A 21258-nucleotide genomic window follows, 5' to 3' on the forward strand; every position below is an offset into this window, starting at 1 on the left:
ACCTAAAAAAAAACTGGGGTCGGTGTTTAGTGCCATCTCGTTTTGCGGGTTCGCAGGTTTCTGGTTCCAGCAGAAGCATCTCAGGGAAGATTCCCGAGGGGAGAGGTGAGTGTACCGTACCGTGTTTGTGTTCAAACCCTATAGCTTGTTTGCAGATTCGCTATAACAGCTTTAAATGTACCAAACTGCACGGAGTAGTTACACGTTATGTTGAAACTAAATGAAAATTACTCTTTACATTTAAGCAACTATTTAGTGGAACCAGTTGACTTAACTCGCTTAAGTAAATTCAACATTTTCTTAGTGAGTGCAGCTTGTTTTTTTTTGTATGTAATTATAAGTAGAAGAGCTGATATAATAATCAGATTCCACTCCTTTAGTCGACCTAATAGGATGCAATGTTGTATTTTGTGTAAAACATTGATGATGTTCCATAAATCTAATTAAAAATTTGCGCTGCATCCCTTTAAATAAGCTAAGACGTGCCGCCATCCAATGATCACAGTTCAGTTGTTGACGGGCTTTTATCTATTCTGTCCAGCTCCAACCTCTGAGTACTTTGACCCATGAGAAAGAAGAGGAGGCCCGCCAGCAGGAAGAAGAAGATTGCTACTGGAGCCAGGAGGAAAGATGGTCCGTGTTGGACGTTGAGATGAAAAGATGGGCACGTCGAGGATTTGTGGTGGAGAGCAAACTGTTCCAGAGTGTCCATGACCTGGACCCACATCAGATACATAACCACTACGGCCAGCAGACACAAACCTGACACAAAAACAGGAAAAAGAGCCGTCAAACTCTTCAGAGAGCGTAGAACAAAACAGACGACAGAAACAAGACAAATCACAACTTGACAAAGTCTTTTGGGCCAAAGGAACTGTAGTGTTTGTGTTTTATTTAAAAAAACTGCTTGTACACAACCCTTGCCATGTCGTGCTTTAATTCAACCTCATCTTGTGTTCTGTTTGTCTTGTTTTGTCACGGCGCCATTTACGAGTCTTTTGTCCTCGCTCCGTCTGGGCTGGAAACCTACGGTAGTTTCAGAGGCTCAGCGGGTAACGCTGTCTTTTACGTCTCAAGAAGAAAGAATTAATGTTGTACTATTATTAGTTTGAATGAAGCATGCGTGATGTTCAAAGCTGCTTTGTTTGTATTAAGTGACAAAAAGGTTCTTTGTGCACAGGAAGCAAACACTGACTCCTTATTTATCATCTAGAAACTCAAAGCTTTTTTACCGGATGTGTCGGTTTCACAAAAAAACCTGCTCTCAAACCTCAACCTGGACCTTGTTGTGAATTATTTTTACACCATCAAGCAAAGTTTAGACCATATAATTTGTTTCCTGCTTGGATTTTAAGGAAGATGTTGGATTCTTAGGGATATGTTAAAACAGTAGAGCAGATTATCTTGGAATTAACATTCTGGGACTGGTCAACTGGAGCCTAGCGGAGGGATTTGGGCAGAAAGGAGGTAACAGTTCAGTCAACAAAATCATCCAATAAAACCATTTTTGTGCAATTTGATGAGCTTTTGAAGCTTCAATCACTTGTCAGTTTTGAAGCCGATTTACAGTTTTATCTTGTGAAATTCTCAGAAAGTAGCCATCAGACATCTACAACTGACAAGATGGCTGCCACACAAAAATATATACAATATATTCAATTTTCAATAGCCTAAAAATCTAAACAAACCACAGCAGTAGCAAACTATTTGGTGTCACAGGTTCATCTAGCTGCTCCATCGTAGCCTCAGCCAGATTGCCATTGCCCCAAACAACTTTGGGTCCAGCCAATCACAGCGTTCAATGTGGGTAAAGAGACTTTGGAAGGGTTTAGCACCAGAGCTGCGATGGAGAAAAGCTGCAACGATGGCGTTAGTTCAGGAATGGTGCTCATTTGAAGCAGTTTTGGCATCAACTTATGATGATTTAGACGTGTGCTTTCCAAATAAAGCTGTACAAACGCAAATGTCCATATGGTTGTTTTCAAAGTACAAGCTGCCTTCAAAGTAAAAGCAGCATCTTTTAATATGCAACTTATTTAACTGCTGATTTGTACTAAAACTTGTGTTTTTAGATTGATGGTTCATATTTTTTTCGTTCTACCTCTGAAATTTTTATTATTATTCTAAGGTTTGAGTGAAGCTGCATTACATAACAGACCACTGCACAAGGGAAAACCATATAATGGACTGGGGCAAAAAAAGGATCCAGGGTATGTGCAGGTTTAAGGGAGCCAAATTTAAGACTTTTTAAGACCTTTTTAAGGCCACTTTGACCAAATTTAAGCAATCTTTTAAAATTACATTTAAGCTATAATTTCCAGCTATTGCCTGGAACCGGTGCTAACCACGTCGCGAGCATGGGATTAGCCATCCAGCTTCCATTAAACTTGCACTTCCCCAATGGCGCAAGCTCCCGCTAGCTTAACCAGCTAATGTGCTCATCTAAAAATAGCCCCCTTTCACAACCAACTGAATGTGTACGGTTCCGCTTACGCCAACATCATACAAAAAATGCTGAATACTAACTAGAAATTCACGAAATTTTTATAGAAATAAAAGAATCTTGTTTATTGGGTCTTTTGTTATTTAAGACCTTCGGAAACTAAGGATTATTTGTCATTTTTAAGGATTTTTAAGGCCTAAATTTGGAAAAGCAAATTTAAGACTTTTTAAGGACCCGCGGATACCCTGAGGATCATAACCACCAAACAGCAGAAATATAAAAGATGGATTAAGGAAGCCATAGAAATACGGAGACATGGACATGGAACCATGAACAGAGATGAGGGGGTCTACATGCATGGGACTGTGTCATCGGTGAGGAGAGCGCGGGCAGCAGAGGGCGACACCGTCCTCTGCTGCCCGCGGATAAACAGAGAAGGAAGTGACGCTGCCATTAGTGGCTAGCTCTGATGAAGATTGCAGGAGTGATCAAAACTGTCACCAAGGTAAAAAAAAATAAAAATAAATTGTCCTGTGTTAAAAAAAGAACTTAAAATGCATTCTGATTTTAATGCGTCTGAATATGGCTAAAAATTGCATAAATTGAAGTCAAAACTTGAAAATCATCATTTAGATAAACAATCAGAACAATAATACAGAATGGAGGGATAAAAAAAACACCTTTATCCGTCCATCTACTTTCAGCCGCTTATCCGGAGTCGGGTTGCAGGGGCAGCAGCCTAAGCAGAGAGGCCCAGACTTCCCTCTCCCCAGCTACTTAGGCCATCTCCTCCGGGGGAATCCCAAGGCGTTCCCTGGCCAGCCGTAGTCACTCCGGCGAGGCCTGGGTCTTCCCTTGGGTCTCCTCCCAGTTGGATGGAAAACCTCACCAGAGAGGCATCCAGGAGACATCCTGACCAAATGTCTGAGCTGCCTCAACACACTCCTCTCAATGTAGAGGAAGAGCGGGTCTACTCCGATCCCCTCCCAGATGACAGAGATTCTCACCCTATCTCTAAGGGAGAGGCCAGACACAGCAGAGGAAACTCATTTCAGCTGCTTGTATCCGCAATCTCGTTCTTTCGGTCACTACCCAAAGCTTGTGACCATAGGTGAGGGTAGGAACGTAGATCTACCGGTAAATCGAGAGCTTTGCCTTCAGACTCAGTTCTCTCTTCACCACGACAGACCGGTACAACACTTGCATCACTGCAGACGCTGTCCATCTCACGTCCCAATCATTCCCTCACCTGTGACCAAGACCCCGAGATACTTAAACATCTCCACTTGAGGCAGAACCTCGTCCTTGACCTGGAGAAGGCATTCTACCCTTTTCTTATTCAAACACTTTTGATCCCCCGTAATTTAACACAACACACAAAATTTCTAAAATTCTTACCTCCAAGACCTCAACTTCTTTTGTAACTTCTACAAAATCCTGCTGTAGCAAACCCTACAAGCTAAATTTCACCATAAAGTGTATGTATCCCTACCCAAAATACACAAACACATGGTCTCACAGAGTTCTGGATGATGGTGGTATTCCTTTCATTCAGCTCTGATCCTAAAATTTCACTTGGTGTAAAATGAATATAAATAAGTTTTAATGAATACATTTTATTTAAGTGTCCTGCACAACACGTGCCCAGGCCACAGTGGCCTTTAAGACACTATTCAACATAAAGAAGTGGCTGTAAATTTACCAAAACATTACGTTACATAGCAAGATAAAGTACCACGTGTCTATGTTTCCACGCTCTCTCTATAAATTTAGCTTTTAAAATGTCTTTGTCAAAAAGCCAACTGAACATTTCACCATCTGATGAGCAAAACTAATCAGGACTTTTTCTCTGAATCTTTTCAAACTGGATCACTCTTAAATCAATACATAACGGACAATAAAACAGGGAATTAAACTGATCTTCAAGAACATCAAAGTCACATAGCACACAGAAACGTTGCTCCTCCAGTAACCCTTTGTATCGCCCCACTTCAATAGCACAAGGCAAGACCCCGGCTCGCAATTGTGACAAAGAGATCGCTGCCGTCTTTTCAAATTGCAGGCGACATAAGGCTCCATGACATAATTACTTTTGAACTGAATGTAATTTCTAAGTTTTGGTTTTGTGAGCACATCGAACGTCCACTGGTCTTTGTAAAAAACAAGTATTTACTATTTATTAAAGGAAATATTAAAGGAAATATTGCTAATACATCACTAGACCGGGGATATCTGTGAGATTTATCCCAATTAAAGTTTTTCTGGTGAGCCTTCCAGTAGGTGCACAAGACAGTTCCACAGGTAGTGGAGTTCTAAGAAGCCCTCTCAACATTATGCCAAATTTTCATCTCATCAGGTTTAGGGCCCTGGATGGACAAATCGCCCTCCTCCTAGGCTTTTAACATCAATTCTTGGAATGTAGGAAGCAAATTCCTTAAACTAAGCTGACATGTTGGTTGAATCTTACCTCCACAAGCATGAAAAGCCCCACCTATTCTGTAGAGTTTGTGACTGGCCAGTGAGGCAGCACACATCACAAGGAATCCACCAATGAGGACAGCCGTCACACCTGTTACCAGGAAGATGCTCCAGAAGGCCCTAAAGGCTGGTTAAACACATATCTGCATCAACATAGATCTAATCTGCAGCTTTAAGTTCCCTCAAATCATACTGACCAATGGCAGATGGTTGTTCATGTGGCTCCACCCACATTGGTGCACCGACAGGAAATGGGAAGAGAAAAGCAGTCTGGCAGATCTTAGAATGTGGCTGATTTGCTGAGAGTGAAACAATCAGTGACATCATTAAGAAGTAAAGTTTTTTTTAGTTAATTTTGTAAAGCAGACAATTAATGAAGGTTCTCACTGATCCAAAAGTCCCACATGGAGAAGTCGGAGTGAAGAGCCATGAAGGAGCAGCGCCAGAATAAACCCTCATGGAAGATCCTCACGCCATCCATCGCCTGCTGCATCAGAACAAAACCAACTTTAGTCTGTTAAGTAACCAGAAGAGACAAGAGCAGAACTTCTGCTCAATGTCACTAAATGTTTAGTTGAATCATGACCTCACGAGCCAACAAATGAAAAACCCACAATGGTCACAGAAATGTATTGAATCTAACTAAATTAATAATACACTTCTTTGAAATGTAACCAATGAAAGTCAGACATTGCTTTTCAACCATGCTTCAACGGACTTGTTTCATCAAGGTGAACATCAAGCTCAAGGAGCATCAGTGGCACATCTCACCATCCGTTGTTTGAGCCAAAGTTGACTACATGGGACATGACCAAGAAGGACACCATTGTTGAAAACAAATCATATAAAATCCAGACTTGAATATGCAAAACTACATGTTAGAAAACAGACAGATGAGACAAAAATTGAACTATTTACCAAGGCTCATCAGCTCTATGTTCACAGACAGAAAAACTAAGCATATCAAGCAAAGAACACTATCCCTACTGTGAAACACAGAGGAGGCTTGGTTATGTTCTGGGGCTCCTTTGCTGCATCACAGGGTCAATCAATCAGTCAATTCTTTATTTATCCCAGAGGGAAATTAGAGTTTCAGTTCACACAATTCAGAAATCAGACATACATGGGCAAGACACATGACAAGAATTGGTGACTGTGGTCATTCGCAACCCGAGACGCGCTACCTTAATAGAGATAAGAGGGTTAAATGAGGATTGGTTCAGGTGGAGGGGGAAAAAAGGCATTCCAGAGTTACTCTCCACCAGGAGGGCAGCCTTGCTCTGCAAAAAAAACCCACCTCAACCATATAAGCAACAGACTTTAGACAACACAACATAACATGAGACTCCAATAGGAAGGCGGCGGCCGGGGGGTGGGGGGGTGGGGGGGGGCTGGGTTTCCCCCAGCGAGAGCAGCCATTGACGGAGCTCATCTACTGAACAGTCACAGGTGGGAGGGAGATCTTGGGAGAAGCAAAGAGCACATTGACTCCTCCAGCTGATGACCTCACCAGGCTGAAGTCCACCAATCCGAAGGCCAGGGGGGAGGGGGGTTGGTCGGGTTTTCACAGCATCTGTATGCATTCCTTCGTGGGGGTTTTAGTTGCTTGCAGCTCAAGGCTACCAGGGCGTCAGATTCAGATAACAAGAATTTGTTTGGGTCAGGCTGAGATAATTTTCCTCTCTGCCTTCAGTCTTTAAACTGATCATTCCAGTCCTTCAATGAAGCCAATTTTGGGTTTTAAGCTTGTCCATACCATCCGGTGACTCTCTCCGAGATGACTTCCATTTTGCGCACTAATACCGGTATCATAGCTAGAACATTGTCCAGCTCACGATTCACCTCGAGTAACGTCCCAGTCTGAGAAGTCTCCACATGGACGGTGCTTTCTATAGGTGTGGGTCACCCTCCATTTGCTCCCATCTTCCCAAATTTTCAGAAAACCAGATATACTCCCACTCCAATCAGGAGAAATCCAGTGATCATCAGGCTGAATATCCACACGTCTTCGATGTCCTCAATGGACAGCTGGCTGAGGCATATGATCTTCCACTCTTTCCAGGAATCCAACATATATCCCACCAGGTGTGTCTCCTGTGGACATGTGGGAGCCCCCTGCTCCGTTCTCATTGTTGAAAAAATCTTATCGATCGCATTGAATGACCAGTTTATCAAATCCATGGTTAAAAAAAAAGTTTTTCAGAATGCTGAGAAGCGCTCTGTGAGAAGATGGGACAAAGAGCCTTGGGAAAAAAGATAAGGGCGCAAAAGAGGGAAGCGTCTGTACTCCTCGAGTGCCTGAAGTCTTGAATCTGTGCAGGGTACAATGAAATCTCGAGACTATCAAGAGAATCTACAGAGAAATGTGCTGGCCAGTGTCAGAAAGTTTAGTCTCAGTCACAAGCCATGGGTCTTGCTACAGGACAATGACCTAAAACACAGCTAAACACACCCAAAAATGGCTAGGAGGGAAAAAAACATCAGACTCATCTAAAGGGGCCTACTACGAGCCCTGACCTCAGCCCTATTGAGCATCTTTGGAAGAAATTAAAAAATGCCGGCTGGAAAAGGCGCCCTTCAGATCTGAGACAAGTGGAGCAGCTTGCTCATGAGTGGGCCAAAATACCTGCTGAAGGGTGCAGAAATCTCGACAGTTACAGGAATTGTTTGATTGCAGTGATCACCTCAAAAGGTTGTGCAACAAAATATGAAGTTAGGGGTACCATCCTTTTTGACCAGGCCTGGTCCATTAGTTTATTTTTGAAAAGCAACATCTGACTTCCATTGGCTAAATTTAATAGGATTATTTATTTTTACTTATGTCAAATTCAAGTTATTTCTGTGACCATTGTGGGTTTTTCTTTCAATGACCGAAGGGCGCCAACAGTTGTGTCCACGTCCGTCTGTTAGCTTGAGAAGAACCCACTAGTCAGAAAACACTCTACTGGTAATTTGGTGATTTAAAAAACATAACACGAACACTTCAAACTGCAAAAAAAAAAAAAAAAAAAAAAAAAAGCAAAATAAGTACAAGTTTGTGCTAGAATGATTAACTCAAAAATGACATTGTTTTTTAATCTACAGTATATACAGTTCTTTAACTGTAAAGCATCCTACATTTCATATAATTTCTGTAGTTTACAATTCTACTCCTGGATCAAAAACACAAATACCTTGATGTTGACCTTTCCTGGTCTCACACCTTTATCTCCATCTTCCACCTGTCTGCAGGACTCCACAGCCAGCAGCCAGTACTCGGTGCCACAGGAGAGCAGCGTGAACAGAAACCCAGCTGCTCCAGACAATAAAGCCAAGAAGAGGAGCAGCTTCAACCTCTCAGGAGGAGACATGGCTCCCCTCTGCTGCTCCTTCTACTCCGAAACAACGATTTATTCTGGAAAACGGCACCAGTGTGCTCTCGAGTTTGTGTCGAGGGAAAAAATAGTCATGTGGTTTGCTGAGATTCAGTTACAGAGGCACAGATATAGACGTGTAAAAAATAGCACGACAAACACACACACCACCAGTTTAGAAACACCTCCGTGGCATTTATTGCAATGCCAGAATTTCAATCCAGATTTGGTACAGTACAAGGCTATCCAGTATTACTTAGATCTAGGCAACAGTGATGGTCCAACAACAGTCACAAACTTTAATAAAACAAAACAGAGCGTTCATATATTAACATGACTTTCTCTCTCCCGAGGCGGGAAAATGAATACGATTTGTTTTAAAGGTGAAGAATAGCCACCGTGCTGGAGGAGAAACATTTGAGCACATTTCATGATTATCTAAACCTCAGCTCAAATAAATACTCCCTCCAGAGATTTAATTGATTTGTTTTTTTCAAAGAATCAGAAAGGAAACAAAAATAACAGAAAGGTCCACATTCCTGAAGGTCTTCTTTTTGCACCAAACAAGAGTTTTACTCAATAAAGTTTGTGGAAAAATCCCAAAACAAACCAGAGAAGAAAGAAGAACCCAACTCATGTTGATTAATTACAACCCTGTGAGGATAAACGTACGAGGCACGCAGAAATTAAGCCACCTATTATTAACCTACAAGCGGTGGACACTTTGTCTGAGTCACCAGGTCCCGACTTGTTTTGATGATTTGTTTTGTTTCCCGGCGGTTGGTCGGTCCACCGTTGCAGTTTGTGTCCATGCGAAGGTTCGTGGGACTTCAGCAACACGTGACGGCTTTTCCTCTGTCTATTTAAAAAATGTTATTGTTCCGGTCTCTGCTGAACTATGTCTAAGACATGACTCCGAACACGGGGTTGTGGCGGCAGATGCTTGGCCCGATCTCTTCATAATCTTTCTTGGTGTGGCACACTTGGTAGAACTCCGGCTGGAAAAGCAAAAACAAGCTTTTGAATGATCACGAAAAAAATTGTAAAAATTCATTTCAAAGAGAGAGTACTCACAGTAGAAGCGAGCATGGATCCTCCGAACCACACGGCGTACCTCTGCATGTGATGGGTGACGACCTGCACGTCGATGGGCTTCGGCTGCAAATGGACACGTCCAAGTTAACGAAATCGCCCAAACTGGAGGTAAACACATCCAGGTTCTGCGTGCCTCACCTTTAACTTGCCGCCGCTAAGCTCCTCACTGATTTTCAGTCGGGCGTCCACGGATCTCTTTAGGTCCCTCTGCAGGCGCCTGCCGAAGTCCCTGAACATGGTGGAACCTCCAGAGAGGACGACGTTCTGAGACACGCAGACAGAAGCATGTTTATAAAAGATTCGTTGATAAATGATTCGACAGCTGCTGAGTTCTAACTACAACTGCTTGAATTGTCTGATGGCCCTTTTCTATTGGTACCTACGGAGTGGCTCCACTCATTACAACAGAGAAAGGTCTCTAGTTCTCTAGTTCTAGTAATGTCCCAGTCTGTGAGGTCTCCACACGGACGGTGCTTTCCGTGGGTGCGGGTCGCCCTCCAATCGCTCCAGTCTTCCCAAATTTCCAGAAAACTAGATATCCTCCCACTCCAATTAGAAGAAATCCAGTGATCATCAGGCCAAATATCGAGAGGGTGCTCGCTGCAGAACCACAAAGGCGGAGCTGCACCAGAGTCAGCCACGCCCACTCACGCAAACAGCCTAGCCCACTGACTTCTTCAGTTTTTTTTATCGCAAACTAACCTGATCCACATGAATTACGGCTGTTACTAGTTTACAAATGTTAATGCTATGCTCCAATTAAGAAAGATAAATATAACTTGCTACATGACAAAGCCTGAATGTATCCCGAAATTAAAAGGTTTCTTTTAGCGAATATCTGTCCATAGCCGCTCCAACAGAACCGGCCTACAACAGCATTTAAGGAGAATTGTTTAGTGGGTTATGGTGGTCTAGTGGCAAGATCATCTAATTTAAGTTTTGCTTTCCCCTCAGCTGATGTTGGTTCAACTCTCGGTGGGGTCGGCAGCAATCTATATAGCCAGCTGAAACATTTAATTTGTTTATATTTTAGTTGTAATGTTTATTTTCTGCAAAATGTTTATGTCTCTAAAAGTTCTTTGAATTTGGTCGTCCCTAAACAGCATTTTAGTAGAAACTCTGTTCACAAATGGACTCACACTGGCTAAATAAACGAATAAATAAAAAAACAAACACATTAGTCACTATATTTTAAACGGTATACCAATAAATGGTTAAAAACATAGTACTGGCAAGTGTAGCTTGAAAAGAAGAAAAAAGTTTGCGCCGCTACCGGGAGGCGAACCTGCGCAAAACTACATGTCAAGCTGACTGCACAACCACTTCACCACTACATCTGGCAACAAGCTAGTGGCGTCACATGTAATTGTGGCATCCAGTGTGTTTTTGTAGATGGGATGAATGGTTTTTCGGCGGTGTCTCAGTAGAAGCCATTTCAGAAATCATTTATCAGAAAATTCACAGAATATCCAGATTTGAGAACCAAGACCAGACCCGCTTCGTCTGAGAGGACCAAATTGAAGCTGAGATGGGAGGAAAATGCGTGAATGAGGCCAAAAACGGCTTTGGCGTAATTCTTATGAGGAAACGACAATATAACATGATAAAAAGTTCTAAAAGTTAGATTTTTAATTATATGGAACCTTTACAAAAACGGTTAAATTAACCTCTCAACTCCGTCCTCAATCTTGAATTTTAGATGATAACACCCTCTATGGTTCCAGAATGCTATTAAGTCTGACAACTGGAAGCAATTGGACTGATTGATGGAATGGCCGGGGGCTGACTCTGGAATGGGCAGGGATGACTCTGGTGCAGCTCTGCCTTTGTGGTTCTGCAGCGAGCACCACTTGCAAATATCCACACATCTTCGACATCCTCAATGGACAACTGAGAGAGGCATACGATCTTCCACTCCCTCCAGGAATCGAGCATATATCCCACTGCGTGTGTCCCTTGCGGGCAAGTGGGAGCCCCCTCCTCCGTTCTCATCGTAGAAAAAATCTTGTCAATCGCGTTGAATGACCAATTAATTAAATCCATTCTAAAAAATAGGGTTTTTCAGAAGAAATGCAGAGAAGCGCTCTGTGGGCAGACAGGACAAAGATCCTTGGGAAAAAAAGATAAGGGAGCAAAAGCAGAAGCGTCTGTACTGTGCGAGTGCCGGAAGAAGAAGACATTACAGACTCGCTCATCCCTAATTACAACTCCCAGCTAATTTTACATGTTCTCACAAAATAAGTGAGGCGATAGCAGGCTTCTTTTGCAAGGGCACGCGCCCGTATTCTGTCGTTGAAAATGAGGGCTTCAAACAGCTAATGAAAGTAGCGAAGCTGCGCTACATTATGGTGTCTCGCAAATGCCTTTCAGAAGAAGTCATCCCAAACAAGTACCAGTCGGCAAAAGAAAAGATTAAAAGTAAGCGGGCAAACAAAACGTAGCAGAAAAATGTAGGCAACTTTAAGTTGACTACGGACCTAGCTTACGCACCTGCTGGACATGGAGAGCACCTGCAGTGCTGCTGCCGAGAAGGATACAATTATGAAATCCTGCAGCATTATCACTTGTACTGCTTCGTTTTCACACAGAACAAGACCCCCCCCCCCCCCCCCCCACACACACACACACATTTAGCATGTTGTTGCTAAACTTTGGAATGCTTCGCCCATCACAACCCGCCAACCACCTAAAGTCCAGACTCAGAACCCACTTTCATGATCTGGCTTTTAAATCATGACTTAGAGCTGGGTGATATTTTAGCTTACAGAGCTTTTAACTTTATGGAATCATAAATCACCATTGTGTAATGTTTTAGCTCTCTTAGTGTTTTTATCTGTATTATCTTACACCGACTGTTTTAATCGGCTGATCGGTCGTCTCGTTTTATTCTTTGTTGTGATGACTTGCTAGTCCTGCATAATTACTGCACCACCAGTGAGGCGCTTTGGTCAGCTCACACACCCATTTTAAATGCGCTTGATAAATAAACTGGTGTGGTAATGAATTTATATTTAGGTGCAGAGTATTGATTTTTATTGAGAATTGACATGCTATCATTTACTGCATTTCTTTTGTGTGGCACAAATAAAACTCCGACTACTAGGTTGCAGCCGTTTTTCCCGCCTTCATACTGCCAGAACAACGAGGTCTCGTGTTAACTCTGGATGTGTTTTTGAAGCATCTGGTCTGAGTTTTCCAATTAAATAAAGCCTTAAAAATGGCGAACATCGTCTGGCTTCCAGTGTATCGCCCTTCTTGTATTGTGATGTATATTAGTATCGCCAGACTCTTGCAAATCCAGGGTATCTGCAGGTTTAAGGGAGTCAAATTTAAGACTTTTTAGGACATTTTTTGACTTTTAAGGACCCGCGGATACCCTGCAATCCAAACCTCTACTTAGAAGCACCACAGAACCTGTTCTAAAGAAGGAGCAGCAACCAGGACCTGCTACTAGTGGAAACACCTTAGAACCAGGCCAAACTAGTGGAAAAGGGCTATCATTTTTCAGTCACACAGATATTTACAAGCATTAATTATAGGTTGAAGCTATGGTTGTCACACACACTGGTGTAGGATGGTAAACATTGTCCTCCATATTTGATAAATGACCCGTACTTGTATAGCGCCTCTCAGAGTAAGGACTTCAAAGAGCTTTACACCACAGTGTATCATTCATCCATTCACACACTGGTGGTGATGAGCTACGATGTAGCCACATCGGAGGCGAGGCTGCCGAGCACAGGCGCCACCGGTCCCTCCGACCACCACCAGCAGGCAAGGTGGGTTAAGTGTCTTGCCCAAGGACACAACGGCAGCATTCTCTGTCCGGAGCCTGGATCGAACCTGCAACCTTTCGTTTACTGGACAACTCGCTCAACCTGTTGAGCTACTGCTGACCCATCCCCGTAGTGAGCTGCAGCTGTGGCCGCGTTCAGGAACTCGTTGGTGGTTTAACCTCCTAATCCAACCTCTAAAAGCCGAGTGTCAAGCAGGGAGGCATTGGACCCCATTCTCAAAGTCTTTGGTATGACCCGACCGGGATTTTAACCCCCATCTCCCAGTCCTAGGGCAGACAATCTACCACTAGACCACTGAGCTGGTACATAAACAAACCGAAACGTAGCACTTCCTGTTGGTCAGGGCCATCAGGATGTTACTGAATTTATGTGAAACTGGTGACAATGTTAATGAATTTCTGAAGATTGGAGCTACTCAAATTTGGTCTTGAGCTACGAGCTCAGGCTAGCCATTAGCTTATCAATCACGTCCTCCAAACAGGCTGAAAACACATCACAGTTCACATTAACGTCTCTGCAGGTTTCAAACAATGTGCATACATCTGGTGTGATGTTTCATTTTAACATCAACCTCCTTTTCAGTCCAAGATCATTCCTTTCAGCATTTTCATCTACAAGGGGAAATTAGAATTCCTGACCAAAACAATGAGAATCGACCTGTAGATCCAGCCGAGTGTCTCATCTGTACCTTATAAAGAGGTCGTCTCACATCAATGGGGCAGTTCTGGATGACCTCGTCCACCACCTCCGAGATGGGCTGGGTGAAGTCTGGGTTGGCAAACTGGACAAGAAGATTGAAACCTTTTTATTTTATTCTCTCCTTTTGGGTAAACACATCCACCAGCTCCCGTACCTCTGGGTGGAAGAAGATCTCTGGGCCAAGGAAACGCTCGTATCCAACGTCGATGGTGAACTCCTTCTTGGTGATGGCGTTCACACCCGTGTACTGTTTGATCCACTTGGAGCCGTCGGTGTCGTATTTGTTAAACTCTTTCACAAGGTCAGGGCACACGTAGCTGAAGCGCTCCTTTAGAGTCAAATGGCAAAAATCACAGCTGAAGGGTGGGGGTGTTTTAAACCTTTAATGTCCACTACAGCTGGTGCTATGCCGCCATCTTGTGGCCAAATGTAAAAATACACAAATCATCTGATAAACGCATCAGTTTTTCATGGTTTCTCTCTTTAAACTGAGTTTGAAGCAGCTGGTGAGCATCAAACACAAACCTTAACAGCCTTCGCCGTCTCCAGAGACTGCTCCGGAGGAATTCCCACCTCCCTCTCCCTCAGCAGCTGCTGGGTGAAGTAGGTGATGTCCCGCCCGGCGATGGGGATGTGCTTAATGCAGCTGCCGATGACGTAGCCTTCAGCCTGGTGGAGGAAATCAGGAATTAGCGAGGGGCTAGAACAGAAAATGACCCGTGTTACGGTGTGACGCTTACCACCGGGATGACGTGTGTGACTCCGTCCCCACTGTCGATCACAGTCCCCGTCAGCGTCCGCTCCCCCACCTGTCGGGACGTCCAGGAGGCAGCCAGTGCCAGGACAGCCTGACATGAAACAGGAAAGCAGTGATGCACCGATGTGAAAATTTGGGCCGATACCGATATTAAGATCACTGTTGTGGCCGATAACCCATATTTGCCGATACCAATAAACGGTAATGCTTCTAAAATCTGCTGATTTTGTATAGAATGAAAGTTATTAAAGCTGAATTTATATTATTATGTACACACAACACACGCATTTATGGTTCTGAGATGATTTTGTTCACTGTTCTCGTGATTAAACCGTTACACATCACCCCCCTCGCCCTCGCAAACAAACGGAGACGAGATGGAAAAAATATCGGCTGTTAATATCGGCCCGGTTTTATTTATTGAACCAATACCGATATCAACGCTGATATATTGTACATCCCTGAAGAAAATGTTCCTGTACTTAAAATAACTTCCTCTAAACAACCCATCTCTGTGGATTTCAAAATAAAAGCCTGCAAACGCAAACAAGGGTTTCACAGCCATACCTGAACAGCGATGTAGAGGCCCGGGACGTTGAAGGACTCGAACATGATTTCTGCCGTGTACTCCCTGTTTTCAGGCGTGTTCAGGGGAGGTTCTGTCTGCAGACGGAAAGATGAGACAGACGGACATCTCAGAACAAAAATAAGTAAATATCTCATTCTTGAACCAACCTACGAAGGCTCAGTGAAAGACTGGATGCATCATTAAAGCTCAAAGTGTGTCAAATTCTTATGTTAAAGCAACAAAAACGTGTCTATAGTCACATTTATCCCTTCCACTGCTGATGTCATTAGTGTTTTGGCTTTAAAGGGACTTTACGGAGTTTTGAATTTTTATGCTCGCGATTGCCCCCTCAGGCCAAAAGCAAAACGGCAGCTTCAATAGTAGGCTCGTGCACGAGGCGCGCATGCGTGCACACTCTTTAATGAAAATAACAGCTGAGACAGTCCCGTGTGTGTGTGTGTGGCCCGGAGGACAGAGGACAGGAGAACACGCAGCTAATTAATTAAATAATTTGGTTCTGTACCTTTCTCTTCAGCACAGCCGACAAAGGTTTATGATGGGTCAGTCCTCCTGCATGCTCAGATCATTCCCTCCCCATGCTTGAAAAATTGTTCCAAAATGAAAGTTGAACCCACATCTTTTTTATCTGTGAATTCAATGCCGTTTGGCGAGTCTCAAATAAAAATTCGGGCATCTTACTGTAAAAAAATTATTAATGTAAAAAAGTTAACTCTAAATAAAATATGTTCACATCCAGAATCGAACCCAGGTCTTCAGCACGAGAGTCTGACGTCTTACTAGGTGAGCTAAAGCACCAATGACGTCTTTTGTATCTGTAATCGGGTTGAAACAATTCCTCGAGTACCTCGAATAATTCGAGTACAAAAAATCCTCGAGTCAAATTATCTGCCTCGAGGCTTCGTTTAATTCATGTTTAATTAATTCATGGCTTTGCAATCGCCCGGGGTCATGTTTCACCCGGACCGAAATAAGTGACGCACATACACACTGCACTGAATGCACACGCGAGTAGCGAACGCAACTTAACTTTCTTTTAAGCCATGGCGGACAATGTGGACCCCGGTGAAGTGCGAAAAAGACAGAAAATGTCAAAGGTGGTGGACCATTTTTCACATCGTAAGGCGGAAAACGTACTCCAGTGTAAATACTGTAAAATGGATTTAGCCTACCACAACACCACATTCCTCGATGCAGCAACCTGACCAGGAAACATCTACATGTAAATGTCGGTTCTGCACCTTCTGTGAGTGGACTCAGAGCCTCTACAAGATAATGCATTTAGCCTGTATTTCTATATATTCTGCGGACACTGCAACTTCTTCATTTGTAGCACTTAGTTTCAGCTCACACCGTACGTCTGGTAGCAACACGTCAGACTTAAAATGTGCTAAAAATAGCAGTTTTTACAACACGTCGGACTTTTTACTGTGTTGTAATTGATGTCCGTTGTCCCTCGGGATTGCTGCAGGAGGACACAGGTATTTATGAGAGTAGCGGAGGAAAACGAAATAAAGTAAATAAATGTTGTGTGATCAGTATAATTTGACATAACCACGGCAAACATGCTTTCGACAATCCTTGTTAGTGCGAGACAAAAAAGTGTAGAAATTTAAATGGACGTGTGTTAATAGGGAAATAGTTGGCGAGCCATGTTTGCACATGCGCCGTGAGCGGTTCTGGTTCTGTTTGGGCCGCAGCCGCTCGCATTTGTTTACTGTGAAGTAAAGTTGAAGTGCTGAAGTTTTGAAAACTAATTTTGAATAAAACTTGAAGAATAACTGGCATTTGCTTTCTCATTTCAAGAGGTCTTTCATATTTTATAACATGCTATTTGATATAATGGTTTAAAAACGCAAGAGTAATTTATTAGAGTACTCGATTAATCGATAAAAGATTCGATAGAGTACTCGATCACATAAGTATTTGATAGCTGCAGCCCTAATCTGTAACATTTATATCCTTGATGACAGCTGAAACAACGTTCAAAGAACGGTTTGGAGCGAAAATGGCTATTTTGTAGCTAATTTGCAGGAAATATCTAGAAGAAAGTTCTACAGAAAGTAGCTAAGGGTCCTCAGAAATGTAGCTAGGTTCATCACTAGGTGTTAGGAACAGCAACAAAGTGGCACTGCCTCTCTCTCTGCTTCTAAAGCTACGGATAGCAAATGCTACGGGCTATGCCTGAGCGTGAAGGCGTGAAGCAGCCTGCTCGACCCGAGCATCTCTCTTTTTCTGTGATTTTACAGAAAAACAGGCAATCACAGTAAAAATGCCAGGGCTCATTCTACAGGACCAGGGCATTGCAGGAGAATGTATGAAGAAGAAATTTATTATTTCTATACATGTTTTGGCTGTCAAACTTCCATAATGCCCCTTTAAATTAAATTTTGTTGATGATTTTTAAACACTTTTGGCATAAAATCTAAAAATATCTGTCGTTAACAATTTCCTGAACAGCCTCCGTTTGAAAAAAAAAAGCTTTTCTAACCTTCGGGACTGACGAGGGCTTTTAACCTTTAGTATCATAACAGTCTTTTGATCACATTTGGGCCATGTTGTTGTTTGGGATTGATAAATATAAAATAAACAATCATTTGAGGGGATTGAGGGTAAATAAACACATTAAGTTGCATTAATTGTGTCCATCTGTGACATGAATGTAACCACTCGTGTGAGACAGCTCTTACCAACAGGAAATAGTGGTCTTCCGGTTCTGCCCGCAGATACTTGAAGATCACCTGCTCCATAAACCTCTCCATCAGATCCCAGTCCTCCACGATCCCATGGCGAATTGGCCACTGAGAGAGGAAACGGCGTTATCGCCTCAGGAGTAATCAACAGGTTACAGACCACTCCAGACATGTTTACCTTTGTCGCATACGATGGTTTCTCAATGGCTTCATCTCCGATGAAGAAATCAAGATCGTCAACACCTTTCATCATCCGACGCTGAGCCTGGTCTCCGACCTTGGCTGATTCTTTGATGGCGATACCTGGAGAAGAGAAATCCAATTTAGATGTGGGAAGTTGTCAAAAGTCAAATTTAAACAGTTATTCGTCCAGATGTGACAAAATCAAGCACGATCAGTTTTACTTAAAGAAATGCAGATTGAACTATTCATTTATGTTAAAGGGCCTTTACGGAGTTTTGAATTTTTATGCTCACGATTGCCCCCTCAGGCCAAAAGCGTAACGGCAGCTTCAATAGTGGGCTCGTGCACGAGGCGCGCATGCTGTACGTGCACACTCCTTAACGAAAATAACAGCTTAGACGTCCCTTGTGTGTGTGTGAGTGTGTGTGTGGCCCAGAGGACAGGAGAACACGCAGCTAATTAATTAAATAATTTGGTTCTGTACCTTTCTCTTCTAGCCTGGCAAACCAGACTAAATAAATGTATTATTTAGTCTGGCCATGCTCCACTGACGGCTCTCTGTTTTGGGGCAGGTTCTACCGTTGTCTTTCAAATGATCTCCGCATTCCAATAGACAATGAATGTGACATACTCTTGTTTCACTCTGTTGCATCATCCCACCCACCAGGCATATAGAGTGCCCTGATCGGCCCACAAAGCGGATAAAGCTCTGTGATTTGTTCACTAAGCAGATAGAGCACTATGATTGGCCCACCATTATGGACCAATCACAGCTCTTTATGTGTTTGAAACCCCTCTAGAGAGCTGTGATTGACTAGCCAGAGTCCTGGTAGGAGCTGCGGAGGTTCCAATGGAGCATGCCTAGACCAAACTTTGCAAAGCAAGAATTTGGTCTAGTTCACTAGGCTATTTCTCTTCAGCACAGCCAACAAAGGTTTATGATGGGTCAGTCCTCCTGCATGCTCAGATCATTCCCTTCCCTTGCTTGAAAAATTGTGCCAAAATGAAAGTTGAACCCACATCTTTTTTATCTGTGAATTCAATGCCGTTCGGCGAGTCTCAAATAAAAATTTGGGCATCTTACTGTAAAAAAATATACCATTGATGTAAAAAAGAAACTCTGAATAAACTATGTTCACATCCAGAATCGAACCCGGGTCTCCTGCATGAGAGTCCGACACCTAACTAGGTGAGCTAAAGCACCAACGTCTTTGGTATCTGTAAAATTTATATCCCTGATGACAGCTAAAACAACGTTCAAAGAACGGTTCAGAGCGAAAATGGCTATTTTGTTGCTAATTTGCAGGAAATATCTAGAAGAAAGTTCTACAGAAAGTAGCTAAGGGTCCTCAGAAATGTAGCTAGGTTCGTCACTAGGCATTAGGAACAGCGACAAAGTCGCTGAGTTGGCACTACCTCCCTCTCTGCTGCTAAAGCTACGAATAGCAAATGTTACGGGCTATGCCTGAGCGTGAATGCGCATGAAGCAGCTTGCTCGACCCGAGCATCTCTCTTTTTCTGTGATTTTACAGAAAAACAGGCAATGACAGTAAAAATGCCAGTGCTCATTCTACAGGACCAGGACATTGCAGGAGAATGTATGAAGAATAAATTTATTATTTCTATACATGTTTTGGCCGTCAAACTTCCATAATGCCCCTTTAAATAGCGCTTTTATTCTATTTATGAACTAAAGGAATATGAAAAAAACGTGTTTTGCAGTAAACTTCTTTTAAATAAAAAAAGTAGTTTAAAATATAATTTTTAATTAAGTTAGCGTATTTGCAGAACATTTATTTCATCCTTTAACATGTGTGCTTTATTTAAGCTTGAAGGATTCATGTTTTAGCTTTGATCACATAGATAAACAAAAATAAGAGTTGCGTCAGAAACAGAGGGTAAGTAATTTCCACATCCAGGGAAACGTGCCTGTGAAAAGCCACCTTCAGTAGACCCAAATAACTCAAATCTGTGATTTTTGATAACATGGTAAACAGTTACACGCAACCTCGTTACTCACATGAAGGTATAATAAACTGTGGCTCTGTGTTTCCAGCATAGCCAAGCTTTGTGTACCTGAAAGGGAAAATAAAACGGAAATTAAGGAGGAAAAACCTGAAAATTAAGCCTGTAGTTCGATCTGTAGCTGGGAGGACTAATCCAGGAAGTAACTTTAGCTTCGGCAGCTAGTTAAGGCTAATACAGCAATAAATAAAAGGAAAAAGCCCAAAGTTACACAAGCATAACAGTTCGGCTTGATAACAATGCATTTAAGTTTAAAACTGACATGAAAAGCGAGAATACAGGAATACGGAAGTGAAGCTCTGTCATTTTTAGCAGCTTTCAGGGCGTTAGCTGCTAGCTCTCGTCTTATTTTGGAGGCTTACCCAGTTCCACAGTCGACAACACAAGCCGGGAGCCGGCTAGCCATGTCTGCGCTCCGTCGATGGGTCTAAAGGCAGAAACACCAGGCGCCTGTTAGGGACGGGGTCTGGATAAAAGCTGGTTTGAAACCGCTGCAGCCTGAATGAACAGCAGCCACCGCTGATTCAGACACATCCGGGTTCGGTGGGGTTTCTTCTAAAGCAGAGTCAGCATCTTCAAGGGCACAACAACGCCCCCTGGTGGTAAAGCCTGTTACTTCAACTATGTAATAAATCACATGTGGCAACATCACAGCCCCCCTACCGGGCACAATCTGCTACTGCAACCAGTTGCGTTGGTGATTCGTGACAAGAACGTGGTATTTTACAAGAAACTTGTCAAAACAAATGTCTTCTTTTAACATACAAGAATGAGTGACAATTAAAAGTAAGACAAGGGCTTATGGGGCAAACAAACATAGGAAGAAAGGAGTCATATGGACAAATTGTAATGTAGACAGATGAGGTAGTTGCAGCACCATTTAGGAAAGAAAAGCACTAACAAGTGATGATAGAGGTGAAAGCATGTACAGCAAACATGACTTCATTAGATTTATTCACAGCCTTGCTTTTAAACTACACATGTCTGCCTTTTTAGAAAAACACCACTGCAGAGTGCCTGTATCACCAACGGGTGTGCAGAAAACCTGACAAACTTTTGCTTTTTGTTGCATCAAATGTTTTCTGCTTCAAGAGAATGAGGTGAAACACACAGGCTAATTATTGGGTTCATATAATTTTGAGAGGAAAA

At 42.7% G+C, this 21258-nt stretch overlaps 2 protein-coding genes across 3 annotated transcripts; both read right to left on the reverse strand.

The window, feature by feature from the left end:
* Positions 1-266: 266 nt before the first annotated feature.
* LOC107377240 (transmembrane protein 182) lies at positions 267-8399 on the reverse strand. Of its 2 annotated transcripts, none has more exons than XM_015946743.3 (5): positions 8095-8399; positions 5309-5405; positions 5119-5220; positions 4911-5048; positions 267-762 (listed from the first exon to the last, which is right to left on the reverse strand). In XM_015946743.3, the coding sequence occupies exons 1-5, from the start codon at positions 8269-8271 to the stop codon at positions 500-502; spliced, it is 777 nt and encodes a 258-aa protein (XP_015802229.1). In that variant the 5' UTR covers positions 8272-8399; the 3' UTR covers positions 267-499. The 2 variants fall into 2 exon arrangements, with proteins under 2 accessions (XP_015802229.1, XP_015802228.1); XM_015946742.3 differs by having other exon boundaries at positions 5309-5408.
* A 49-nt stretch (positions 8400-8448) lies between these two features.
* Positions 8449-20659, reverse strand: LOC107377239 (actin-related protein 3). The gene is made up of 12 exons (XM_015946741.3): positions 20472-20659; positions 20105-20160; positions 18080-18204; positions 17899-18009; positions 15190-15285; positions 14606-14713; positions 14391-14534; positions 14020-14193; positions 13855-13947; positions 9508-9633; positions 9349-9432; positions 8449-9272 (listed from the first exon to the last, which is right to left on the reverse strand). The coding sequence occupies exons 1-12, from the start codon at positions 20513-20515 to the stop codon at positions 9177-9179; spliced, it is 1257 nt and encodes a 418-aa protein (XP_015802227.1). The 5' UTR covers positions 20516-20659; the 3' UTR covers positions 8449-9176.
* Between the last annotated feature and the right edge of the window lie 599 nt (positions 20660-21258).

This window comes from Nothobranchius furzeri, chromosome 2 (genome assembly GCF_043380555.1).
Source record: "Nothobranchius furzeri strain GRZ-AD chromosome 2, NfurGRZ-RIMD1, whole genome shotgun sequence".
NCBI lineage: Eukaryota > Metazoa > Chordata > Actinopteri > Cyprinodontiformes > Nothobranchiidae > Nothobranchius > Nothobranchius furzeri.